Source organism: Pogoniulus pusillus, chromosome 24 (genome assembly GCF_015220805.1).
Source record: "Pogoniulus pusillus isolate bPogPus1 chromosome 24, bPogPus1.pri, whole genome shotgun sequence".
NCBI classification, from domain to species: Eukaryota; Metazoa; Chordata; class Aves; order Piciformes; family Lybiidae; genus Pogoniulus; species Pogoniulus pusillus.
In genome coordinates this window covers 8,802,518-8,829,287 of record NC_087287.1, presented here as the reverse complement: position 1 = coordinate 8,829,287, position 26,770 = coordinate 8,802,518, and the positions used below count along the sequence as shown (strand labels likewise).

At 60.1% G+C, this 26,770-nt stretch overlaps 1 protein-coding gene across 1 annotated transcript; it reads left to right on the top strand.

Annotated features, from left to right (window-relative positions):
* The first annotated feature begins 224 nt into the window (after positions 1 to 224).
* On the top strand, positions 225 to 26,742 carry SPTB (spectrin beta, erythrocytic). Its single transcript, XM_064163299.1, has 36 exons — positions 225 to 395; positions 6,780 to 6,980; positions 7,083 to 7,234; positions 7,676 to 7,849; positions 7,942 to 8,033; positions 8,116 to 8,196; positions 8,293 to 8,408; positions 8,622 to 8,734; positions 9,468 to 9,655; positions 10,001 to 10,118; positions 11,096 to 11,254; positions 11,331 to 11,633; positions 12,251 to 12,401; positions 12,693 to 13,560; positions 13,641 to 13,778; positions 13,859 to 14,618; positions 14,704 to 14,906; positions 14,988 to 15,078; positions 15,150 to 15,296; positions 15,374 to 15,637; positions 15,829 to 16,044; positions 16,362 to 16,451; positions 16,577 to 16,852; positions 17,522 to 17,652; positions 17,918 to 18,122; positions 18,765 to 19,139; positions 19,675 to 19,919; positions 20,028 to 20,166; positions 20,255 to 20,339; positions 20,749 to 20,945; positions 21,042 to 21,166; positions 21,341 to 21,422; positions 24,344 to 24,513; positions 24,595 to 24,768; positions 24,849 to 24,891; positions 25,677 to 26,742. The coding sequence occupies exons 2-36, from the start codon at positions 6,833 to 6,835 to the stop codon at positions 25,839 to 25,841; spliced, it is 6,984 nt and encodes a 2,327-aa protein (XP_064019369.1). The 5' UTR covers positions 225 to 395; positions 6,780 to 6,832; the 3' UTR covers positions 25,842 to 26,742.
* Positions 26,743 to 26,770: the final 28 nt, after the last annotated feature.

Here is a 26,770-nt window from a genome sequence, read left to right as displayed (position 1 = left end):
CCAACCCAGATTACCGACTGCTTCCCGGTTGCGGTTCCCTCAACACCACCCTGCCCCTCCATCCGCCGTAGCAGCGGGTGGTGGCTGCGCCTCTCCGTGTTCCCCGGTACCGGCGGCGGTGGCCGGGGGGGGCCGCTGTGCTGCATTGCGGGGCGGGCAGCTCGTCCCCGCCCGCCTGGGCCCGTCCCTCCCGGGGGTGTCGTGGGGGGGGGGGGGAACGGGGCTATCTGGGCCGGGCAGCTCCGTTGGCCCCGGGCAGGAATGTCCCTGCGCGCCCAGATAATGTTATTTATATCCCGGGACAGGGCGGTTGCGCTCCCCCCGCCCCTCTCCGGTCCCGGCTCCGGTCCCGGGCCCGTTGCCGTTACCGTTATTCCACCCGCAGCCCCGTGCAGGTGAGAAACGCGACAGCCCCCGGGTGTTACCGGAGGGTAACGGGGATGTGCTGCTCTGGAGGGGAAAAAGCGGAGGATACCGGGGATGTGCTTCCTTTTGGGGGTCGTACCGAAGGGGGATATACCGGAGGGTACCGGGGATGCGCCCCCCTGGTTGGGGAGGGGGGGGCGGAGGGTACCGGGGATGTGCTGCTTGGCGGGGGACAAACCGGAGGGTAGCAGCGGAGACACACCGGAGGGTACCGGCAATGTGCCGCCTTGGGAGGGGGGACACCGAAGAGTACCGGGAATATGCTGCCCTGGTGGGGACAAACTGGAGGGTACCAGGGATGTGTCGCCCTGGGAGGGGGGGAACACAACGGAAGGTACCGGGAGAAGTGGGGGGACACTGGGATAGTGTCCGCCACCGGGACACCGGATTTTGGGGGTGTAACGGAAGGAGCTGGTCCCCAGGGACGAGCTGCCAACCCAGGGACGCTGGGTCTAGGGCGGGGGGGGGGGGGGGACAGAGCGGACGAGACATCGGGATGCTGCCCATCTCTGGGACACCGAATTTGGGGGGGACACTGGCACATACCGCCCGTCCCGGGGGAGATCAGGCTGAGGGGAGAAACCGGGCACCAGGACGTGCTGCCCGCCACGGGGACACCGAGTTTTGGGGTCTGGGAGGGCACCTGGAGGTGCTGCTCCCTGGGGAGAAGCTGAGGGGACACAGACACACCGGCTTTGTGGGGGCACCGGGATACTGCCCGTGTCGGGGACACCGGGACTGGGGTGGCACCGGGACACTGGTTGACCTGGGTACACCGGGTTTGGGGGGGAGGGGGCATCGAGACATGCTGTCCACCTTGGGGACACCGAGTTTTGTGGGGGTGGAGGGGTGGGCACCGGGACACTGCGCGTCCTGGGGACAGTGAGTTTGGGGAAAGGACACGCCAGGACACGCTGCCCACCATGGGGACACTAGGCACGGTCCGGGGGGGTGCTGCAAGGACGGAGTAAAGTTTGGTTCGGGGGTAGGAACCCCTCCGGTTCCCACCCACTCGGGGGTGGAGTGGGTGGGTCGGAACCCACTTTTTGCTTCTCACGGTGGGGGGACCCCAGTGTCCCTCCGTGTCTCCCGTGTTACTCTCCCCGTGGTTTGTGGGAAGGACGGGGCGGGCGGGCGAGCGGCGGTGACGTGTTGGGGACACCCTGGGGACACTTCAGTTGGGGGTGGGGGGACAACCGCAAGTAGTGTGTGTGTGGGGGGGGGGAGGATCTTGCGTGTTCCTGGTCCTACCGAATAGGTCGGTGTGACACTGCGGTGGGGCTGGGTGTGGAGGGTGTCACCCACGGCTTGCTTTGTCCCTGAATTTGGAGCCACTGGGAGAACTGGGAGTCACTGGGAAGAGTTGTCTGGCTCCTGTGCCTGTGTGTGTGTCCCCCCAGCTCCTTATCCCGGCGTGCCGATGGTGGGAGGATGCTTATGGGCTACTGGGACAGACACACACATGTACCTCTTGCCCACCACGACCGTAACCTGGGGTCACCCAGAGCCCATTTCCCAGCTCCTGGAGTCAGGGGGTGAAGTCACCAGGGGTGACAATCCAAGGGGACACCAGTGGGTGCAGGCATGCACACATCCCACCCTCCCCCAGGGCCATTGTGAAGCTTTTGGGTGCTTTTGGGCACCCCCAACTGGTGGTTTTAGGGCTTCAACTGGCAAGGTTTAGGGCCCTAACTTGTGATTTGGGGTCCTAAGTGGTGATTTTGGGGTGAGTGAGGAGGCTCAAGGGCTGGGGGGGCAGCTCCTAAGAAGGAAGGGGGGCTGGGTCCGTGCCAGGCACAGGGGTGTGTGTCTATTTATAGCCAAAAATGCTAAGGGGGGGACAGCACGTGTGTGCATGTCACCGCCTGGAGGCTGAGGTGACATGGGACAGGCCTGGCACGTCTGGCATCTGAGTCCAGCCACGGGGAAACCCAGAATTTGAGCCTGGCTGCAACAGGGGCATGCTGTGCCATGCCATACCATTCCATGCCATGCCATGCCATTCCATGCTGTGCCAAGCCGTGCCATGCTGTGCTATACCATAACACTCCATGCTGTGCTGTGTCGTGCTATGTCATACCATGCCATGCCATTCTGTGCCACGCCATCCCCAACCACCTCGTGCTGTGCCCAACAGCCATGCCCGGTGGCACCATCTGCTTCCAGCCCTGGCTGTGTGCCGGGTAGGCTGGCAGTGGGGCTGTGGGGATGTCCCCAAGCTCCTGTCCCTTCCCAACTGGCCACACTGGGAGCAGTTGGGTGATGCCACGGTGGACAAAGGAGCTGCCAGGCTGCAGGCAGAGGTGGCATAGTGACTACTCTGGGGTGTCTGGGGGGACACTGGTGAGCTCTGGTGTTTTGGCAGCATGCTTTGGTGGCAAGGGCTGAACTGGTGGGTGGCAAACCACCCACCTGGATGCTGTTGGGGTGCTGAGGGGACATCACCGTGCCCACGAGGGGGACCTTGGTGGTGGCATCATGCCAGGCCCTCACTGGGAAGTGCTGATTCACGGTGTTGAGCTGCCAGTCCAACAGTGGGCTGTCCGCAGGACGACGGTGGCAAGGCTGGTATTCCCAGTATGCCCAGTATTCCCAGTACTGTCCCTCTGTCCGGAGTCACCATGCCTGGGTGGCAGGTGCCAGGCACGGCTGTGCCAGTCAGGGCTGCTCAGAAGGTGCCAGTGACGGCGGAGGGAGATTTAAAGGGTCAGCAAATGCCCGCGTGCCAAATGCACATTGGCAGCTCCCTCGGGCCCTGCTTCAGCGTCATCCCCTCCCCCTCCTCTCCCTCCTCTCCCTCCTCCTCGGATGCCATTGGTGTGGTGACCTCACTGTAGTGGTGATGATGATTATGATGATGGTGATGGTGGTGATGACGATGGTCGTGGCACGCTCTGGGTGCCTGCTGGAGTGTGCTGGCAGGGGTTCCATGTCCTGGCACCTGTGCTCCTGCAGGGCATGGTTTCATCTGTGTGCTCTGCCATGTCCCTGCTGACATGTGTGTGCTCTGCCATGTTCCTGTGCCTCCTTATTCAAATGTGTGTGCTCTGCCATGTTCCTGCATGTCCCTGCTCACCCCTGTGTGCTCTGGCATGCCCCTGTGTGTCCTTACTCATCTCTGTGTGCTCTGACATGTCCCTGTGTGTCCTTACTCACACCTGTGTGCTCTGGCATGTTCCTGCATGTCCCTGCTCACCCCTGTGTGCTCTGGCATGTTCCTGTGCATCCTTACTCATATCTGTGTGCTCTGACGTGTCCCTGTGTGTCTTTACTCACCCCTGTGTGCTCTGGCATGTTCCTGTGCATCCTTACTCATATCTGTGTGCTCTGACATGTCCCTGTGTGTCTTACTCACCCCTGTGTGCTCTGGCATGTTCCTGTGCATCCTTACTCACCCCTGTGTGCTCTGGCATGTTCCTGTGCATCCTTACTCATATCTGTGTGCTCTGACATGTCCCTGTGTGTCTTTACTCACCCCTGTGTGCTCTGGCATGTCCCTGTGTGTCTTACTCACCCCTGTGTGCTCTGACACGTTCCTGTGTGTCCTTACACCTGTGTGCTCTGATGTGTCCCTGTGTCCTCTGACATGTTCCTGAGTATCCTTACTCACACCTGTGTGCTCTGGCATGTTTCTGTGTGTCCTTACACCTGTGTGCTCTGACACGTTTCTGTGTGTCCTTACTCACCCCTGTGTGCTCTGACACGTTCCTGTGTGTCCTTACACCTGTGTGCTCTGATGTGTCCCTGTGTCCTCTGACATGTTCCTGAGTATCCTTACTCACACCTGTGTGCTCTGGCATGTTTCTGTGTGTCCTTACACCTGTGTGCTCTGGCATGTTTCTGTGTGTCCTTACACCTGTGTGCTCTGACACGTTCCTGTGTGTCCTTACACCTGTGTGCTCTGACACGTTTCTGTGTGTCCTTACTCACCCCTGTGTGCTCTGACGTGCCCCTGTGTATCCTTACTCACCCCTGTGTGCTCCTGCATGCTCTGCCATGCCTCCCCATGCCCTTGCTCACACACGTAGGACCTCACGAGATGCACCTGGGCTCCCTTCTCACGCACGTCAGAGTCCCTCTGCATGGGTTTCTGTCCTTCAGGAGCACCAACTGCACCACTGGGCTTGGTGGCATCTGCAAACCTGCTGAAGGTGCCTCCATCCCCCTCTGTGGAAAACATTCCCCTCTGGAGCTCTGTATCCTCTCCTGGGGCTCAGTTTCTTGGACATTAGGAAGAAGTTTGGATCTTAGGAAGAAGTTTTGGTCGTTAGGGAGAATTTTGGTACCTTGGGTATCAGGAAGACGTTTGGGGCATTAGGGAGAAGTTTGAGACCTTTGAAAGAGGTTTTGGACCTCTGGGAGTAGTTTAGGACTTTAGGAAGAAGTTGAGACATGAGGAGAAGTGCTTCACAGTGAGGGTAGTGGAGCACTAGGGCAGGTTAGCCTGGGGGGTGATGGTTGAGGGCCCATCCCTGGAGACATTCAGCATCTTGATGAGGCTGTGAGCAAGCTGCTCTAGCTGAGGATCATAGAAACATAGAATCAGTCAGGGTTGGAAGAGAAGTTCCAGCCCCCCTGCCATGGGCAGGGCCACCTCACACTAGATCAGGCTGTCTAGAGCCTCATCCAGCCTGACCTTAAACACCTCCAGGGATGAGGCTTCCACCACCTCCCTGGGCAAGAATGTCCCTGCTGACTGCAGGGGGCTTGGAGAAGATGAGCTTTAGAGGTGTCCCCCCCCCCAAACCCCGATTCCACGTGTGCTCCTGCATGCTCTGACACACTTCTCCGTGTCCCTGCCCGCATGTGTGTCCTCCTGCCTGCTCCTGCCTGCTCTCACAGGCTGCAGGGGCTGGCAGCCAAGGCCCTGCCTGGGTGCCCGCGATTAGGGCTCAGAGCCCAGCCCGGCCCTGTGCTTCCAGCCCTGATAAACCCCCCACTGCCTGGCGGGGGAAGGTGTTCCCTGGGGGGTCCCTGGGGGGATTCCCGTGGGGCCACCACAGCTCCCGGGGACACCAGGGATTTGGGGACAGCTGGGATTTTCCAGGCTGTGCCAAGCACCCATGGCTGAGGGGTGCCAAGGTGCCAGGGTGCCAAGGGGGAGTTATGGTTGGGGTGCCTCTAACCCAGCTCCCCACACCCTTCAGGGGCCCCAGCAGCCTCTGACAGCTGCTTGGTGGCATTTTTAGATACCGGCCACGTCCTATCTGTGTCTCAAATGTCCCTGGGGGTGGGTGCCCCCCCCCTTGCTGGCAGCTGTCACCCACTTTGGGCTCCAGGTGCTGACGAAGGCAGTGAGGTGGGTGCCAGCAGCACCCACTTTACCCTCCTGGAAGCACCCAAGGGTGAGGGGACACCCTTGGGGACCTGGCTTTCAATGCTGGGTGGCAAGCAGGACCCTCGTGGGGAGAAGCATTGCAGTTGGCATGGCTTGGCATTGATTGGCATGGCTTGGCAGCCGAGGTGGGTGTCAGCAGCACCCTTTTACCCCTTTCTGGGAGCATTCCAAGGGCTGCGGGGGGACACCCTTGGGGAGCTGGTTTTGGATACTGGTGGGGAAGCAGGATCCCTGTAGGGGAAAGAATTGCTGTTGGCATGGCATGGCTTGGCATGGGTTGGCATATGTTGGCAGTCAAGGTGGATTCTGTCTGCACCCACTTTCCCCACCCTGGGATCATCCAAGGGCTGAAGGGCTACCTTTGGGGACCTGTTTTTGCATGCTGGTGGGAAATCAGGACTCCTGTGGGGGGAAGCATCACCACTAGCAAGTGTTGGCACAGCTTGGCACAGGTTAGCAGCTGAGGTGTGTGCCAGCAGCACCTTCGTCCCTCACCATTGGAGCACCAATAGCTCGGGGGGGACACCTTTAAGGATCTGGGTTTGGATCTTTGTTGGCAAGCAGAACCCCTGTGGGAGCAAGTATTGTTGTTGGCATGGCTTGAAAAGGGTTGGCACAGCTTGGCATGCATTTACAGCTCAGCTGGGTGCCAGAATCTTGTATTCCCTCCTGGGAGCACCCAGGGGTTGGGAGGACACCCCTGGGGACCTGTTTTTAGACACTGGTTGGGCAAGCAGGACCCTCGCAGGCGTGAAGCATCGCTGTCAGCCTGGCTTGGAATGGGGCGGCACGGCTTGGCACGGCTTGGCACAGGGTTTCACACCGGCGAGACGCGTCCCTGAGCCTGCAGCACCCAGGTGCCCCTCAACACCTGGGTGGGGTCAAGGCTAAATCCCTCTGAGCAGCTTAAGCCGCCGCTCTGAGCCGCAAATCCCCGTGCGTGCAGCACGACCGGCGAGCTGCCGCCGCCACCAGCGCCACGGTGATGCCTGCACAGGTCCTGCTCTCCCTTCAGGGGCTTCTTCCCGCTAGCCAAGGGCCACCCGGCCGGGGGACACCGTGGGGACCATGACCTCGGCCAACGACTACGAGCAGCTGGAGCTGCAGCAGCCCTACAGCCGCAGCAACATGCGCTGGGACGCCTCGGACGATGAGCTGGACAACGACAACAGCTCGGCGCGGCTCTTCGAGCGCTCCCGCATCAAAGCTCTGGCAGGTCAGGGGTGGGCCTTGGCTCTTCTGCCTTGTGGCTGGGCTTGCCCTCTCTCTGGGTGGTGACTAACCCCCACCCCCACCCCCTCCCCGTGCCCTGCTGTAGACGAGAGGGAGGCGGTGCAGAAGAAAACCTTCACCAAGTGGGTGAACTCGCACCTGGCTCGCGTCACCTGCCGCATCTCCGACCTCTACATGGACCTTCGGGATGGGAGAGTGCTCATCAAGCTGCTGGAGGTCCTGTCCGGAGAGCTTCTGGTAGGACTTTTATCCTGGAAAGCCTAGGGCCCTTCCCACCCCTTCTCTTCCCACCCCTTCTCTTCCCACCTCTTGCCTTCCCAATCCTTATCTTCCAACCCCTTCTCTTCCCACCTCTTGCCTTCCCAATCCTTATCTTCCAACCCTTTCTCTTCCCACCCCTTCTCTTCCCACCTCTTGCCTTCCCACCCCTTCTCTTCCCACCCCTTCTCTCCCCATGCCATCCCGTGCCCCACCAGCTCTGGTGCTCCACCAAAGCTTGGTCACCTGTGGTGTTAACTAAGGCTCCAACAGTGTCCAAGTGGCAGCAGGAGCCTCACTATTGACCAAGATTCCACCAAGCAGGCTTGAGGTGGCAGCAGGGGCATGGTGGAGTTGTCCCTGGGCCGGGAGGGGGTTAGCATGGAGGCAGGGAAGATGCTGAGCATTGTCATGCCCCAGCCCAAGCCCACCAAGGGCCGGATGCGGATCCACTGCCTGGAGAACGTGGACAAGGCGCTGCAGTTCCTGAAGGAGCAGAGGGTGCACCTGGAGAACATGGGCTCCCACGACATCGTGGACGGCAACCACCGCCTCGTCCTTGGCCTCATCTGGACCATCATCCTCCGCTTCCAGGTGGGGCCTGGTGGATGAGGCTCGTTCCTCAGCAGGAGCTTGCCTCCGTGGGTGTCTTTTCCTAACCTTGGGATGTCCTTTTGCCCCTCCAGATCCAGGACATCATCGTGCAGACGCAGGAGGGCCGGGAGACACGCTCCGCCCGCGACGCGCTGCTGCTCTGGTGCCAGATGAAGACAGCAGGGTAGGTGGTGGGACCCACAGCCCGTCATGCTGGGCACCAGGGGTGCCTGGGGGGTGATGGTGACTCTCTGTCCCCATTGCAGGTACCCCCATGTGAATGTCACCAACTTCACCTCGAGCTGGAAGGATGGACTGGCCTTCAACGCCCTCATCCACAGGCACAGGTAGGCAGAACGGTGGTGGGCACCAGGTTGTGCTGAGGTGCTACCAGGGGGTGTCCCATGGGCGTGTCACCACTGTGCCATGCTTTCTGTGCCCAGGCCTGAGCTGGTTGACTTCCACAACCTGACCAAATCCAATGCCCGGCACAACCTGGAGCACGCATTCAGCGTGGCAGAGCGGCACTTGGGCATCACCCCACTCCTTGACCCTGAAGGTAAGGATGCTGCTGCCAACCCTCCTGCCCCAGTCACCCCAGTGCATGCTGGGACATGCCCAGAGCCTGAGAAGGAACATGGTTTCCACCCCATGGAAGGACAAACCACCTGGATGGGAAAAAGAAGGGACCTCATGAAGTTGTAGTGGGTCGTGGGCACTGGGGTGATGCAGAGGGGAGGTCAGGACTGATGCTTCTTACTCTACCGAGCAGATGTGTTCACGGAGAACCCTGATGAGAAGTCCATCATCACCTATGTGGTGGCCTTCTACCACTACTTCTCCAAGATGAAGGCACTGGAGGTGGAAGGCAGGCGCCTGGGCAAGGTAACGGATGGCACTGGTCAAGTTGCCCATGAGCCAGCAATGTGCCCTCGTGGCCAGGAAGGCAATGGTCTTCTGGTGGGTATGGAGAAGAGTGTGACCAGCAGGTCCAGAGAGATTCCTCTTCCCCTCTGCCATGGTGAGACCACAGCTGGTGTCATGGGTCTGGTTCTGGGCTCTCCAGGTCAGCACAGACTGGGAACTACTGGAGAGAGTGCAATGGAGGCTCTGAAGGTGCTGAGGGGCCTGGAGCAGCTCTGTGAGGAGCAAAGGCTGTGAGAGCCCTGGGGCTGTGGAACCTGCAGAAGAGCAGCCCCAGAGGGCATCTGCTCAGTGCTCAGCAATAGCTAAAGGAGCTGTGGGGGGCAAGAGGCTGGGGCCAGGCTCTTGTGAGTGGTGCCCAGGAACAGGCCAAGGGGCAGAGGGCACAAAGTGGAGTGCAGGAGGTTGCATGTGAGGCTGAGGAGAAGCTTGTTTGGTGTGAGGGTGCTGGAGGGCTGGAGCAGGCTGCCCAGAGAGGTTGTGGAGTCTGCTTGTGTGGAGAGCTTGCAAGTGGCCCTGGGCCTTGTGCTGCTGGGCAAGCTGCTGTGGGTGCCCTGCTTTGGCAGGGGACTTGGACTGGCTGATCTCCAGAGCTCCCTTCCAACCCCACGCTGCTGGGATTCTGGGACTGAGGTGTTGCTAGTTGGTTCTGCTGGGGTGCTGACACCCACTGCTCACCACTGGCCCCACGCAGGTCATCGAGCACGCCAAGGAGACAGAGAGGATGATCGAGGGCTACGGGGGGTTGGCCTCTGAGCTGCTGACCTGGATCGAGCAGACCATCATCTCCCTCAACAGCCGCAGCTTCGCCAACTCCCTGGCTGGGGTGCAGCACCAGCTGCAGGCCTTCAGCACCTACCGCACGGTGGAGAAGCCCCCCAAGTAAGGACCCCTGAGCCCCCAGACTCCATGTCCACGTAGTGGTGTGGAGTTTTAAGCTGGGTATGATGAGCAATTTCTTGCCCTTGAGGGCTGCCAAGGTCTGGTCCAGGCTGTCCAGAGCAGCAGTGGAGTCCTCATCCCTGGAGGGGTTTCAAAGCTGTGGAGATGTGGTGCTGAGGGCCATGGTTTGGTGGTGTCCTGACAGCGCTGGGTGAAGGACTGGAGACTCCATGATCTTTAAGGGCTTTTCCAGCCAAAACAACTCCATGATCCTTGCTGGGGTGGGGTTTGGCATGCTGGGGGCACCCATGGGTGTCCCTGGGCTGAGCTATTTCTTTGGGGCAGGTTTCAGGAGAAGGGCAACCTGGAGGTGCTGCTCTTCACCATCCAGTCCCGGATGAGGGCCAACAACCAGCGCGTCTACACGCCGCACGAGGGCCGGCTGGTCTCCGACATCAACCGGGTATGGGGCTTGTCCTGGCAGCCTGCCCCGTGGGCCATGCCTATGGGCACATGGGCTCCTCCTCTGGTGACCTGTGGGCAGCTGCTGCTTCTTCTGGCCTTTGGTCCCCAGGCCGGTTGGGAAAGTCAATCTCTCAGGGCAGATTTGCTCTGCCCTGGGGCAATATAGTTCCATCTTGGGTTGGGTTGAGTCCATCTGAAGGGCACTTCAGGTTCATCTCCTGGAGCAGGGCAGGTGTTAGGAGAGGTTGGGCCCATTTCCCAGGGTAGTTTGAGTCCATTTCAGGGCAACTGAAGTTAGGCTGGGTCCTGTAGTAGTTCAGATCCATCTCCTGGGACAGGTCAAATCCAGTTCCTGGCACAGGTCAGGTCTTAGGGCAGGTTGGGTTCATTCCAGGGCAGTTTAAATCCTTCTTGGAGCAGCCTGGGTCCATCTCCTAGGTCAAGTTGAGTTCATCACATGAGGTAGTTCAGGTCTTAGGGCAGTTTGGGTCCATCCTGGGCCAGATTTGGTCCATCTGAAGGGTGGCTCAGGTCCAAGAGCAACCTAGGTCCATCTCCTGAGGCAAGTCAGATCCATTTCTCTGGACAGGTCACATTTTAGGGCAAGTTCTGTCCAACTCCTGGGGCAGATTCAATCTATTTTAGGGCAATTCAGGTCTAGCACATCAGGTCCTGGGGCTTATTTGGTCCATTCCACAGCAGGTTGGGTCCATCTCCTGGAGCAATTCAGGCCCTAGGACAGTTCAAGGCCATCCTAAGGCAGGTTAGGTCCATCTCCTAAGGGAGCTGAGGTCCATGCCAAGACAGGTTGGGTTCACCCTGTATCAGGTTGTCTCCATCCTGGGTCAGGTTGAGATCCTCCAGCCATACCTCTCCATTGATAGATGACTGAGGTTCAGTAGCAGAACAAGACACAGGTGGGTGGCAGGACATGGGATGTGGGTTCCATCCTCATTCAATGGCATCTTCCTCCAGGCCTGGGAGCAGCTGGAGAAAGCGGAACATGAGCGGGAGCTGGCGCTGCGCAATGAGCTCATCCGGCAGGAGAAGCTGGAGCAGCTGGCACGGCGCTTCGACCGCAAAGCCGCCATGAGAGAGGCTTGGCTGAGCGAGAACCAGCGGCTAGTGGCCCAGGTGAGACCAGGGACAGTCACTCTGGGACCAGAGCACTCTACCAGAGCCTCACTGCATGGGTTTTGTGCTGGTGCAGGACAACTTTGGCCAAGACCTGTCTGCGGTGGAGGCAGCCAAGAAGAAGCACGAGGCCATCGAGACAGACACGGCCGCCTACAAGGAGCGGGTGCAGGCCATCGTGGCGGTGGCGAGGGAGCTGGAGCTGGAGGGCTACCACGACATCCAGCGCATCAACGCGCGCAAGGACAACATCCTCCGGCTCTGGGAGCAGCTCCTGGAGCTGTTGGCCGCTCGACGCCAGCGCCTGGAGATGAACCTCGCCCTGCAGCATCTCTTCCAGGAGATGCTTCACAGCATCGATTGGATGGATGAGGTCAAGGTGAACTGTGGGTGTTGGGTACCACCATGGGTGGGGGTGAGTTGGTCTCACCAGGGTGCTGTTGCAGAGGTAGATGAGATGCTGTGGTGCTGGTGGTGGCTTTTGGGTGGATGAGGTCAAGGTGAGCTGCATTGGATGCTGATGTGGGTGAGGTGCCTTGGTCAAGGTGTTGGTGAGACGCTGATGAGGAGGTAGCTGAGATGCTGGAGTGCTTTTGGGTAGCAGCAGGTGCTGTCTGCCAGCACACACACACGCATCCTGGTCTGGAACTGGGTGGATGAAGTCAAGGTGAACTGCCAGCTCTGGGTGCCACCATGGGTGGAGTGCCCTGTTCTCACCAGGCAGGCAGGATGTTGGTGGGACTTGTAGATGAGATGTTGGGATGGTGGTGGTGGTTTTTGAGCTGCAGTGGGTGCCATCTGCCAGCAGCCCTTAGCTGGGACGGGATGCACAAGGTCAAGGTGAGCCACAGACACTGGTGCCACCACAACAGGGTGCCTTTGTCCCACCAGGCAGGGTGCTGATGAGGTGCTTGAGCACTGGATGGTGGCTTTTGGGTATCAATGGGTGCCACCTGCCAGAGCTGGCAGTAGGTGACAACTGGGTCTCTCTTGCAGGTGCAGTTGACATCACCTGAATCCGGGAAGCACCTCCTGGAAGCGGAGGAGCTGCTGCAGAGCCACCGGCTGTTGGAACGTGACATGGCCCTTCAGGCTGAGAAGACACGGGCCATCAGCGCCGCTGCCCTGCGCTTCGCTGACGCCGAGGGTAAGTCTGCCAGAATGCCCCAGGACCATGGCATGGACAGGGGAAACCTGGACCGTGGCACGGCAAAGGGAAGGCAGGACCATGTCACATCCAAGGGAGGGCAGGACCATGTCACATCCAAGGGAGGGCAGGACCATGACATGGCCAAGACTGTGGCATGGCCAAGAGAAGCCAGGACCATGTCACTGCTAGGGGAAGCCATGACCATGCCACAGATCAGGGAAGCCATGACCATGGCTCAGCTGAGGGAAGCCATCATGCTGATGGGCACCCACCTTACTCCTTGTCCAGGCTACCGTCCTTGTGACCCCAAAGTCATCCGAGACCGTGTCAGCCACCTTGAGCTGTGCCGCCGGGAGCTGCAGGCACTGGCAGCCCGGAGAAGAGCTTTGCTGGAGCAATCCAGATCCCTCTGGACCTGCCTGTGGGAGCTGGATGAAGCTGAGAGTTGGATCAAGGAGCAGGAACAGCTCTACTCCTCCTTGGACTTTGGGAAGGACCTACCAAGTGTGTTGTTACTCCAACGCCGCCATGCTGCCTTTGAAGCCGAGCTGCAGAGTCGGGGTGGCCGGTTGGAGCGGGCACTGGCCACAGGCGAGGGGCTGGCAGCGGTGGGGCTGGCAACTGGGCAGCTGCGGGAGCGGGGGGCAGCGGTGAGGGCATTGTGGGCACAACTGGAGGAACTGGCTGCGTTCCGCCGGCGTGGCTTGAAGGAAGCCGAGGGCTTCTTCCAGTTCCAGGTGGAAGCAGAGGAGCTGGCAGAGGGGCTGCAGGATGCCCGCCGGAGAGCAAGCAATGAGGAGCTAGGGCAGGATGAATCCCATACCCGTGTCCTGCTGAGGCAGCACCGGGAGCTGCTGGAGGAGATGGTGGCAGCTCAGGAGCAGTTGGAGAAGTTGGCCCAGCAAGCTGAGGGCTTCCCACCGGAGCTGCGTGCTGGTCCTGAGGCACAGAACCGGCTGCTGGCCTTACGGCAGCTGTACGCTGAGGTGGCCACCATCGCCGAACGGCGCGGCCGGCAGCTGCAGGATGCCCTTGACCTCTACACTGTGTTTGGAGAGAGTGACGCTTGTCACACCTGGATGGGCTCCAAAGAGACCTGGCTGCGACAGCTGGAGGTCCCCCAGGCACTGGAGGATCTCGATGTGGCACATCACAGGTAGGGTTTCCGTGGTGGTAGTGGTTCTACCCTGCCACATCTCAAGATGTGGCCTATTCTCAGCCTGGTCATCCCCACAGGTTGGATGGGTTGGAGCAGGAGATGGCCACTGTGGCTTCCCAGATTGCCACCATCAACCAGGCAGCTGATGGGCTGGTGGCAAGTGGACATCCTCGCAGTCCCCAGGTCCAGCAGTGCCGGCAGCAGCTCAACAAGAGGTAGGGCGGCAGGTGACAGCAGGGTGAGTGGGTGATGCTGGGGTGGTTGTTCCCTGCTGTCACCCATCTCTGTCCTGCAGGTGGGACCAGTTCAGAGAGCTGGTTTCGGAGCGTCGCCGGGCAGTGGGCTCAGCATTGAGGCTCCTCAACTACCGCCTGGAGTGCGAGGAGACCCGGCAGTGGCTGAAGAGCAAAGCTCGAGTGGTTGAGGCCACTGCCGAGCTGGGCCGTGACCTGGCTGGCATCTTGGCCACCCAACGCAAGCTGTATGGCATCGAGCGGGAGCTGGAGGTCACCAAGGACCGCCTGGCCACCCTACGCTCCCAAGCTGAGCGGGTAGCTGAGGAACGGCCCGAGGTGGCTGGAGAAGCGGCCGAGCGGCTGGAGGCAGCAGTGGCCGCCTGGGGGGAGCTCCAGGAGGCCCTGGGGGAACGAGCAGCATCCTTGGGGGAGGTTGGGCAGCTTCGGAGCTTCTTGCAAGACCTGGATGACTTCCAAGCTTGGCTCTTTGGAGCTCAGAAGGCTGTGGCAGCCACCGATGAGGTGCCAGCTTCTTTGGCTGAAGCAGAAGAGATGCTGGAGAGGCATGAGGCTGCCTGGCGGGACATGGAGGAGCACACAGAGGCCTTCACCGCATTGGTAGAAGCTGGGGAGAGGGTACTGGGAGAGCAGGAGGACCCTGAGTATGAGGTGCTGCGGCAGCGCCTGCAGGGTGTGGAAGCTGGGTGGGCTGCCCTGGCCAAGATGGCAGATGCCCGTCACCGCTTCCTGGTCCAGTGTCGGGGCTTCCAGGAGTTCCTCCGTGATGCCAAACAGGTGGAGATCCTCCTCACCAACCAGGTGGGTGCTCAAGGTGGGTCCTGAAGTGGTGTCCTTGGTTTGTGGGTGCCCTAAAATGGTGCTGAGCCCTCATTGTGATCCCCAGGAGTACACATTGGCCCACCTGGAGGAGCCCACCACTCTGGAGGGCTCGTCCGCTGCCCTGCGCCGCTTCCAGGACTTCCGTGCCGGCATGGAGAGCAGCGCTGGGAAGGTGCCTGAGGTGGTGGCTGGTGGCACCAAGCTGGTGGCTGAGGGGAACATCTTTGCAGAGAAGATCACTGAGAAGTGCCAGACTCTCCAGGAGCGGTGAGTCTAGCAAGGGGCAGGCAGGGCGGGCAGCATGTGGGTAGCAGGGCCGATGTTGACCGTCTTTGGTTGCCCCTGCAGGCACAGAGCTGTCATGGCCAAGGCGGAGGAAGCGGCAGGTTTGCTGCAGGACAACCATGAGCTGCAGACCTTCCTGCAGAGCTGCCGGGAGGTAGGAACTTGTCATGGCTGGTGGCATGGGGGGGTCTCTACCAGTCGTGCTCTGACATGTCTTGCCCTCAGTTTGACACCTGGGTGGAGGAGAAGATGCTGACCGTGCAGGACATCTCCTACAGCGACACCCGTGGCCTCCATGGCAAGTGGCAAAAGCACCAAGCCTTCATGGCCGAGCTGGCACCCAACCAGGCTTGGCTGGAGAAGATCGAGATGGTGAGTGCTGGCCCTGGTGGGAGGTCCCCATGGTGGTAATGTGTGGTGGCCACCAACATCTTTGGTGTTGCTGGCAGGACGGGAAGGAGCTGGCGAGCCGTAAGCCGCAGCACAGCCAGGCGGTGACACAGCGGCTGGCAGAGCTGCGCGGGCGCTGGGCCGGGCTGTGCAGGGCGGCCGAGGAGAAGGGGCAGCGACTCTTCGAGGCCAACCGTGCCGAGCTGTATGCCCGCAGCTGTGGAGAGCTGGAGAGCTTGCTGGGACGGGCAGAGGAGGAGCTGCGTGCCACCGAGCAAGCCAAGGACCTCACTGCCACCAACCTGCTGCTGAAGAGGTTGACGGTGGGTGGTGGCACTGCCAGGAGAATGCCGCAGGGGGTGGAAAGGTGGTGGGAACTCACCCACAGGGTTGTGCCGTCCCCACATTTGGGGTGCAAGGTGCTGGGTTATGTCACCAAACAGGGTTGGCTGGCAGCCTGGGGGTGACAGGAACCTGGCTCTACTCCTCATCTGGTGTGGTTCTCCTCTGCTAGAGACTGGAAGAGCAAGTGAGAACATGGATGAAGGAGTTGGAGGAGCTGGAGAGTCAGGCACCCCCAGCTGCTGGGGATGTGGCAGACGCTGAAGGGCAGGAGCAGAGACTCCGGCAGCGATTCCTTGAGCTGCTGGAGCCGCTGGAGAGAAGGAGGAAGGAGCTGGAGACCACGAAAGCTGTGTACCAGCTTGAGAGGGATCTGGAGGATGAGGCGGTGAGCATCCAGGGGAGCACCAGGGGAGGTTTCGGTTGGACATGAGGAACAATTTCTTGCCCTTGAGGACAGTCAAGGCCTGGCCCAGGCTGCCCAGGGCAGCGGTGGAGTCATCATCCCTGGAGGGGTTTCAAAGCCCTGGAGCTGGGGTGCTGAGGGCCATGGTTTGGTGGTGCTCTGGGTGAATGGTTGGACTCCATGATATTCAAGCTCTTCTCCAACCCAAACAATTTCATGATCCTTGCTATGGTGGAGTGTGACATGCTGGGGGCACCCATGGGTGCCATGTGGTGCTCAGTGGGTGCCCTTGCCCACAGCTCTGGGTACAGGAAAGGCTTCCCCTGGCAAGGTCAACAGAGCATGGCACCGACCTCCCAAGTGTGCAGCGCTTGACCAAGAGGAATGAGGTGAGCCCTGGTACAACATCAACACCCCAAGTGGTCCCTCGGGGCCACCCAAACCATGGGTGACCTCTGTGGTGACCTCTCAAACCATGGGTGACCCCTATGGTGACCACCCACCCTGCTGGCAGACGCTGCAGAAGGAGCTGGCAGGTCATGCCCCACGCCTGACCGAGGTGCTTAGCCGGGGCGAGGAGGTGGTTGGTGGCCACCAGCCAAGGCCGGAGCTGGTGGAGCGGGTGCGGGAACTGCAGGAGCTGTGGGAGGCTCTGCGGGCAGAGGTGGGTGCCCGGCAGCGGCGGCTGAGGGAGGCTGGCGAGGCTCAGCAGTACTACCAGGATGCCAGCGAGGCCGAGGCCTGGGTCAGCGAGCAGGAGCTCTTCATGGGACCCGAGGAGAAGCCAAAGGTGAGGGGTGGCTCCTCGTGGTGCCCCCGGGATTTGGGCAGGGCTCAGGACTGTGCCAGTCTGTGCCATGCTAAATCTATCTAGGTTATGGTGTAGGTGATGCTGAACATCACCTGGTAACATGGTGTGTCATGCCATGCCATCTGTCCCATGCCATGCTCTATCATCCTATGCCATCCATGCAACCCTATTCCATGCCATACAACCCATACCACTCTATGCCATGCCATTATAGGTCATCCCACACTGTGCTGTGCCATTGCAGGACATATACCATACTAAGCCATGCCATGCCATCTGTGCCGCAGTATGTTATGCCAGCACAGGTCATCTTGTGTCATGCTGTGCCACCCTATGCCCTACCATTATAAGTCTTCTCATGCCATGCTGTGCCACTACAGGTCATACCATGCCATTCCATCCCTGCCACCCTATGCCATGCCATTACAGCTCATCTCACCCCATGCCATGTTTGACCATTGCAACCCACCCCATGCTACACCATCCCATGCCAAGCTGTGCCACCACACCCTACCCCATGCCATGCTCCCTGTGCTGGGTTCTGCACTGCATCATACACGCCTATAGGGTAGGCGCTGGGGCTGGACCATGATCCATGTGCCATGGCCATGCCAGTGCTGAGGGGTACGAGTGTCTACCATGGCACAGGATGAGGAGAGCGGCTTGGTGATGCTGAAGAGACACATCCGGCAGCAGAGGTCCATCGAGGACTATGGCCAGACCATCAAGGAGCTGGCAGGGAGGGCTCAGCAGCTGCTCTCCGCTGGCCACCCTGAGGGGTAAGTGCCACCACCGCGTGTCCCTTGTCCCTTGGGGTGACCTCATGGTGGTGGGCGGTCAGTTGGAGCTCCAACAGCACTGGCTGCTGCCCTGGTTGGGCGGCGTTGCCACGGCTAGGGTGGGGAGGCTGCAGCAGAGAGTAGGGGGGACACGGGGTCCTTAACTATGAACCACCACCACCACCCTCAAGCTGGAGAGCTGGGTGGGTGGAGGAGATCTGTGCCCGGGTGAGAACTGGGGTGTCTGTGTGCCGGGGCCGCGCAGGGAGCAGATCATCCGGCTGCAGGGCCAGGTGGACAAGCACTACGCGGGGCTGAAGGAGGCGGCGGAGGAGCGCCGCCGGCGCCTGGAGAACATGTCCCACCTCTTCCAGCTGAAGCGGGAGGTGGAAGACCTGGAGCAGTGGATTGCCGAGCGCGACGTTGTCGCCTCCTCCCAGGAGATGGGGCAGGATCTGGATCATGTTACGGTGAGGGGCAGCTGGGGTAGGTGGGGTCGTGCAAAGGTAGTTTGGGGGGGGCAAACTCAGCTGGTTCTGAGGTGGGTCTAGAGAAGGGCAATGAAGCTGGGGGAGGGTCTGGAGAACAGGAATGGTGAGGAGGAGCTGAGGGAGCTGGGGGTGCTGAGACTGGAGAAGAGGAGGCTGAGGGGAGAGCTTCTGGCTCTCTGCAGCTGCCTGCAGGCAGGCTGGAGCCAGGTGGGGTTGGGCTCTGCTGCCAAGGAACAAGTGCCAGGACAAAGGCAGCTCTTAGATCTAGAGGGAAGACTTTCTGGTCCCCTACAACTCCCTGAAAGGAGGTTTGAGCCAGGTGAGGGTTGGGCTCTTCTCCCAAAGAACAAGAGGACAAAAGGAAATGGCCCCCAGCTGCACCAGGGGAGGTTCAGGTTGGACATGAGCATCTTCCTCTTGAGGGTTGTCAAAGTCTGGAACAGGGAAGCAGTTGAATCCCCATCCCTGGAGGTGTTTAAAGCCACAGAGATGTGGTGCAGAGGGACACAGTTTGGCACCAGACTTGCTAGAGTTGGAGACCGTTTGGACTGGATGATCTTAAAGGTCTTCTCCAGCTAAAACAACTGTGTGATTCTCTAACTTTATTCCTCCTCCACGCAGCTGCTGAGGGAGAAGTTCCGGGAGTTTGCGCGGGAGACAGGCAGCGTGGGGCAGGAGCGCGTGGACAGGGTCAACCTGACCATCGAGGACCTCATCGATGCGGGGCACTCCGAGGCAGCCACCATGGCTGAGTGGAAGGATGGACTGAATGAGAGCTGGGCTGACCTCCTGGAGCTGATAGACACCCGCATGCAGCTCCTCGCTGCCTCCCACGACCTCCACAAGTACTTCTATGATGGCAGCGAGCTCCTGGCTCTCATTGCTGCCCGGCGCCAGGAGCTGCCCCAGGACCTGGGCGAAGATGTTGGCACGGTGGAGGCTTTCCACCGCATGCACAGCGCCTTTGAGAGGGACCTGCAGCTGCTGGAGACACAGGTGAGGATGCGCCATGGAGCTGGTGGAGATGCCTGGCAGCACCACCAGCACTCAGCATCCTGAAGTGCTGGAATGGATCCAGCAAAGGGCAACAAAGCTGGGGAAGGGTCAGGAGAAGAGGGATGGTGAGGAGCAGCTGAGGGACCAAGGGGTGTTGAAGCATGGAGAAAAGGAGGCTGAGGGGAGACCTGGTTCTCTGCACCTCCCTTCAAGGAAGCTGGAGCCAGGTGGGGGTTGGGCTCTTCTGCCAAGGAGCATGTGATAGGACAAGGGGAAATGGCCTCAGTTTGCCCCAGGGGAAGTTTAGGTTGGACCTGAGGAGCAATTTGTTGCCCTCGAGAGTAGGCTGGCCCAGGCTGAGCCAGGATGGGGATCTCTCGAGGGGTTTCAAAGCTGTGGAGATGTGGTGCTGAGGGCCATGGTTTGGTGGTTTCCTGGCAGTGCTGGGTTTAAGGATTGGAGACTCTACGATCTTAAAGATCTCTTCCAACCCAAACCATTCCATGATTCTATCCCCACACTCTCCACGGCGCAGGTCCAGCAGTTTCGGGACACGGCGTCACGGCTGCAGACTGCCTATGCTGGGGAGAAGGCAGCTGGCATCCAGGAGCAGGAGCAGGAGGTGGCCAGAGCCCTGCAGGAGCTGCTGGAGGCTTGCAGTGGGCGCAGGGCCCGGCTGGTGGACACTGCTGACAGGCATCGCTTCTTCAGCATGGCAAGGGACCTGCTCTCCTGGATGGAGAGCACAGTCCGGCAGATCGAGACACAGGAGAAACCCAGGTATGGCCAGGGCTGGTGGGCACCTGGCACTGTTTGATGGGGCCTAGCACCATGTGGTGGAACCTGGCACCCATGCCAGCACTGACAGCAGAATCTCTCTGTCTCCAGGGATGTCTCTTCAGTGGAACTGCTCATGAAGTACCACCAAGGCATCAGAGCTGAGGTGGATGCCCGGGACAAGAACTTCACCACCTGCATTGAGCTGGGCAAGAAGCTGCTGCAACGCAAGCACCAGGACTCACCTGAGGTGAGGGCAGCAGCTGGAACTGGGAGGGGAGGGAGGGCAGGGACACACGGTGCCACCAAGGCCACCTCATGGTGATGTTTTCTCACAGATCAAGGAGAAGATGGTGGAGGTGGTGGAGAAGAGGAAAGCCATGATGGAAATGTGGGAGCAGCGTTGGGACAGGCTGCGGCTATGTGAGTGTGGTGGTGGTGGAGATATTGACAGTAGTGGTGATGATGCTGGTGACTATGGTGGTGATGATACTGGTAGTGATCTTGATGGTGGTGGTGATGATGGTGGTGACTATGGTGGTGATGATGCTGGTAGTGATCTTGATGGTGGTGGTGATGATGCTGGTGACTATGGTGGTGATGATGCTGGTAGTGATCTTGATGGTGGTGGTGTTGATGGTGGTGACTATGGTGGTGATGGTGGTGATGCTGTTAGTGATGGTGATGGTGGTGGTGATGCTGGTAGTGATCTTGATGGTGGTGGTGATAGTAACAGTGGTGATGGAGGTAGTGGTGATGGTGATGGTGGTGCTGCTGGTGATGATGACGATGATGGTGGCAGGGGTCTGACACTGCCCTTCCCTGCTCGCAGTACTTGAGGTGTGCCAGTTCTCCCGGGATGCCTCGGTGGCTGAGTCGTGGCTGATGGCTCAGGAGCCCTACCTGGCCAGCAGTGACTATGGGCAGACGGTGGACGCGGTGGAGAAGCTCCTCAAGCGGCACGAGGCCTTTGAGAAGTCCTCTGCCACCTGGGAGGAGCGCATTGCCGCCCTGAGGAAGCTGACCACGGTGAGGAAGGCTTGGGATGGGTCCTGTTCCTCACTTTCTCCACCCCATGTCCCACTCTCTCCAAGCCCTAACACCTTCGCCTCCTTCCCTGAGCAGCTGGAGCTCCTGGACGGGCGGACGCTGCGCGAGGCGGCGACGCAGGACGGGGTGGCAAAGGATGGGGTGGCACATGGAGAGGGCCCCGACTACCGCCTGGATCTGGATGGGGAGCTGGAGGCCAGGTAAGAGAAGCCATCAGAGCAGGGAATCCATGAGGGTGATGAGAAGATGAAGGTCAAGCCCTGCTGTGATGGGATTTTCATCCCATGGCTGCATTTCCCAGCTGGCCAGCACAGGGGGGGTTGAAGGTCTGAGGCTGTTTTGGGGTCACCGAGCTGGTTGCCTGCCTGCTGCAGGTCTGACGAGGAGGAGGAGGAGAAGAGGAAGGACACAAGCACGAGAGATACCTCTCCACCCACCACCGATGGACTAGAGCCGGTCAGTTCTTGAGTTTAGCTTTGTCCTTCCCTGGAAATGTGTCCCTGCATGTCCCACAGCTCCCAGCAGACCCTGTGACTGTGACCTTGACCCTGACCTTGCCCCTGGCATGTGGACAGCTCCTGGCACCTCCAGCCCCTGCTTCCTTCCTTGTCTTGTGTTGAATAAATGCTAAATGACCCCACAGTGGGTGGGTGGGCACCTGGGTGCTGCACGGTCCCCTTCACCCCAGCTCTTGGGATGGTCAGAAGGTGCCTGCAGTGGCTTGGAGCACCTCAGGACCAGGCTGGATGACTCTGGTAGAGGCAAGCACCTATGGGTGCCCCAGAGCTGGAGCTTCCATGCCAGCATGGCTGATCTTGACCACCACTCTCTCCTGTCACCGAAGCAACGTGTCCCAGGAGGAACCCATGGGGACACCAAGCAGACCCATGGTGCCCAACTTGTCAAGCACCCAGCCCTGGGCATGGGTCTGACTTTGCCCCAGCATTCAGGAGACATTAGGCAGAGGTGCCCGTGGGCACATGGTGATGGAGCTCCTGGCTGCTCATACCCATGTCAGCCCCATAGAGCATGGCCATTGCAGCATTGCCATCTCCTGGGCATCACCATCCCATGGGGCATTGTCACCCCAAGGGGCATCATCACTGTACGGGGCATTGCCACCTTGCAAGAGATCATCATTCCCCATGGGCTATTGTCACCCCATGGGGCATTGCCACCTTGCAAGTCATCGTTGTCCCCCATGGGCTATTGTCACCCCATGGGGCATTGCCACCTTGCAAGTCACCGTTGTCCCCCATGGGCTATTGTCACCTCACTGGGAATCAGCACCCTGTGGGCATCATCACCGTATATGGCATTGTCACCCCGAGAAGCATCGTCATTGTATGAGGCATTGCCACCTTGCAAGACATCATTGTCCCCTGTGGGCTATTGTCACCCCACTGAGAATCGGCACCCTATGGGCATCATCACCTCAAATGGCACTGGCACTTCAAGAGATGTCATCACTGCATAGAGCATCATCTGTCACCCTGCAAGACATCTCTCCATGGGGCACTGCCACCCTGGGGAGCATCATTACTGCATGTGTCTTCATCACCCTGGGGAGCATTGTCACCTTACAAGCTATCAGCTTGGGGCATCATTACCCAACATGGCATTGTCAGCCTGTATGGCATTGTCACCATACAAGCTACCAGCATCCTGTGGGACATCATCACTCAACACGGCATTGTCACCCCGTGGGCACTGTTACTCTCAGGGCATTGTCACTTTTTGTGCCAGCCACTTCATGCTTGCTGCCAGCCTCTCTGCTCCTCCTGCCTGCTTGGGGACAGGGTTGCTGCTGGTCACTCTGCTTGCCTGGGGAGAGGGACTCTTGCTGTCTCTTCTGCCTGCTTGGGGACATGGGCATCTTCTGCCACCTGGGGACAGGATCCCTGAGTATCTGCTTGGCCCATGACCATTTCTACCACCTTAGGGACATGAGCATCTTCTGCCTGCTTGGGGACAGGGTCCCACTCTGCCTGCTTGGGCACATGGGCATCTTCTGGCTCCTTGGGGACAGGATTCCCCTCTGCATGCTTGGGCACATGAGCATCTTCTGGCTCCTTGGGGACAGAGTCCCACTCTGCCTGCCTGGGGACATGAACATCTTCTGCCTGCTTGGGCACATGGGCATCTTCTGGCTCCTTAGGGACAGAGTCCCACTCTGCCTGCTTGGGAACATGAGCATCTTCTGCCTGCTTGGGGACACAGGCATCTTCTGGTTCCTTGGTGACAGGATCCCCCTCTGCCTGCTTGGGGACATGGGCATCTACTGGTTCCTTGGGGACAGGATCCCTCTCTGCCTGCTTGGGTACATGAGCATCTTCTGCCTGCTTGGGGACAGGGTCCCACTCTGCCTGCTTGGGCACATGGACATCTTCTGGCTGCTTGGGGACATAGGCATCTTCTGGCTGCTTGGGGACATGGGCATCTTCCGCCTGCTTGGGGACAGGGTCCCACTCTGCCTGCTTGGGCACATGGGCATCTTCTGGCCCCTTGGGGACAGGATCCCCCTCTGCCTGCTTGGGAACATGGGCATCTTCTGGCTCCTTGGGGACATGGGCATCTACTGGTTCCTTGGGGACAGGATCCCTCTCTGCCTGCTTGGGTACATGAGCATCTTCTGCCTGTTTGGGGACAGGGTGCCAACAGCCACTGCTCCCAGATGCAGGAAGTGGGGAAGGACACCCTAGGGCCCCACCCTGTGGCACCAGCTGCTGCCCTTGAATGGGCACCGTGGTCCCTAGCCTGTGTTCCCCACTGTTCCCAAGCCCCAGGGTGGGGATATCACTGAGGTAGCTTCCAGGGCTCAGGTCCATCACTGAAAATCTGAGAGGGGGAACCCTGGCACCACCCTGAGCCCAAGCTAGGGGTGCCAGGGCAAGGCCATGGGATCCTCCTAGAAGCCACCACTTGGAGCTGGTGGAGTCACCAACAACAGAAGCTGGGGCTGGCTCTGACCTAGTTGGCTAAGGCACCAATTTGGAGACTCACTGGGGAGATGGCACCACAGGGAGATGCTGCCAGAGGAGGGGACATCACCAAAGTAGCTTCCAAGGCTTCCTGCCAGGCTCAATGCCACCACTCCATATCTAGGAGGGGGACAAGCCTGGCACCACCCTGAGCCTGATGTGTGGGTGCCAGGGCAGGACCATTTCCCAGCAGCCACCACTTAGAGCTGGTGGTGCCACTGCCAATAACAGCTGAGGCTGACCTGCCCCGGGTGACTAAAGCCACCAGCTTGGGTACCCAGTGGGGACCTCAAACGGCAAGCAGATGGCACCATGGGAGGGTGCAGCACTTCAAGACTTGGCCTTTGGCGGCGGGCGGCGGCGCCACGGCGTAACCGCGCTGTTGCTTTGCGGCAGCTGGCACAGACGACAGGCAACGAGAAGCTGGTGCCACCCAGCCCGAGGCCACCACGGGACGAGCTGGAGGAGCCAGCCACGCTGCCAGCCCGCACCTGCAACGTCCAGCTGGAGGGCTACCTCGGCCGTAAGCACGACCTCGAAGCGGCCACCAAGCGGGCATCCAACCGGTAGGCACGGCGGCAGTGACGTCGGCAGGGGGTAAGGCAGGGAGAGGAAGGTGCCAAGCTGATGGTGGCATGTGGTGGCAGGTCGTGGAGCACGCGGTACTGCGTGCTGAGGGGTGGCCAGTTGGCCTTCTTCAAGGATGCCAAGAGCCGGGCCCTGGGCTTGCCGTGCCACGGTGAGGAGCCCCTGGGGCTGCGGGATGCCCTCTGCGAGGTGGCGGCCGGCTACAAGAAGAAGAAGCATGTCTTCAAACTCAGGTAAGGCACCTGGCGTTGGCGTGAGGTGGCACAGCATGGAGCGGCACAGCCATCGCTGCCACCTGCTGTTCTGTCCCCAGGCTCAGCAATGGCAGCGAGTGGCTCTTCCACGGCAAGGACGAGGTGAGGGGGCACAGGAAGAGGGTGGGAGGTGGCTGGAGAGATGTCCAGGGGGCAAAGGAGACTGCAGGGTAATTGGGGGCTCCCAAGGGATGTGGCACAGTAGCCAGCGGTGGGCAGGGGGACAGAGGGTGGGTGGTGGTGCCCAAGAGGACACAGAAGTGGCTGAAGATGCCCCGAGGACAGAGTGGATGCCCAGGGGAACATGGAATGGCCAGGGTTGCCACAGGCACATGGCAGGGGGGTTAGCAATGGCCAAGAGGCCATGAGTGCCATGGTGAGGTGGCATAAGGTCACTGATGGTGCTCAGGGAACATGGTGATAGCCAACAGTGCCCAGGGTTGTCATCAGAACATGGAAGGGGGAAGCTGGTGGTGTCCTAGGGGTACATAGGATGACCAGAGGTGCCACCAGGACATGGTGCCCAGGGGCATGTGGTGTAGCCAGGTGTGCTGTGAACGCAACTGGAGGGTTAGCAATGCCCAAGGGGCCATGGTGTGGCCCAGGGTGCCATGAGGACATGGTGGGGGAAGCTGGTGGCATGTCAGGGGTACATTGGACGACCAGAAATGCCACCAGGACACAGTGCCCAGGTGTGGCCAGAGGTGCCATCAGGATATGGTTGAGGGGCTGGTGATGCCCAGGGTGATATGCAGTGCCATGAGATCACGGTGGCAAGCAGGCACTGCTCAGAGGAATGTGAGTGACTGGGGAAGATGTGGGGCAGGGGGTGGCAGGGGAGGGGTCCAGAGTAACCCAGCTGGACTTTGAACCTGATGCCCACACAGGAGGAGCTCCACGCTTGGCTGCAGGGACTGAGCGCTGCCATCAGCGAGTGCCAGGGCAACTGGGGCAAGGCCCAGAGTTTACCCTTGACCTTGGCACCTCCAGAACACCCCTTGCCCCGTAAGGACAAAGAGAAACGGTTCAGCTTCTTCCCAAAAAAGAAATAACCCCCACGAGGGGCACCCGTCACGGGTGGGCACTGCCCCGCTGCGCGCACACGATGCCACACGTGTGACCTGCACCTCCAGCTGGGTCTCCAGGGGTAGGAGGAGCCTGCCTACGCGTCCAGCCCCCACCATGGCACACACGTGGGCACCTCCTCACCCCGGGCACGCGCGTGTGGGCACACATGTATGGACAACGTGCTGAGGGGCAGGGGGGCTGTGCATACGTGGAGGGGGGCACACCTCCAACGTGACCTCCACGTCAGGCTCTGTGCGTGTGTGTGTGCCCCCCAAAAATAAAGGGGGGGCAGGGGGCTCAGAAAGGGGGGTGGGTAGCCATGGCACAGCCCCCAGCCTGCTGCCCACACGCATCTGCCCCCTGCATGCACGCGTGTGCCCGCGCGTGTGCCCCCCGCATGCGTGCACACCCCCCTCCCCCAGACCCCTCCTTGGCCACACGTGTGCATGTGTGACCCACACACCCCCCCACACCCACGCTCTGGGACTGCTGTGGGTGCCCACCCCAAAGCCATAAGACCCCCACTCACCCCAACACTCCCCCCCCACTACCCTTCCTCCCCACCTCAAAATGTGGGTGCAGAGGGGGCACCCCCACAGCCCCCATGGGCACCAACCAAAGAACGTGGGTATGGGGTATGGGGTGGGGGGGGTGAGGAAGGGGGGCACTGATGCCACCACCCTCCTCACCAGCACCCCCCCACCTTGTGCCCCTGTCCCCCCCACACCATATCCCATGCCAGCACCAGTGGGGTGGGACACACACACACACCCCTCGGGGAGGGGGGGGATGTGGCCAGGGGTGACCAGAGAGGAATTTTGGGTTCAGTTTGGGGTTTTGCTTTTGGGGTTGTTTTTTTTTTTCTAATAAAGATGTGAAAGTAAAGTTGGGCACCGCAATGGGCACCGTGATG

Coding starts and splice junctions, on each gene's coding strand:
- SPTB (XM_064163299.1), top strand. CDS start 6,833: ATGACCTCGGCCAACGACTACGAGCAGCTGGAGCTGCAGCAGCCCTAC. Junction 17,653..17,917: donor TCCGCTGGCCACCCTGAGGG/GTAAGTGCCACC, acceptor GGGGCCGCGCAG/GGAGCAGATCATCCGGCTGC. Junction 19,140..19,674: donor TGCAGCTGCTGGAGACACAG/GTGAGGATGCGC, acceptor TCCACGGCGCAG/GTCCAGCAGTTTCGGGACAC.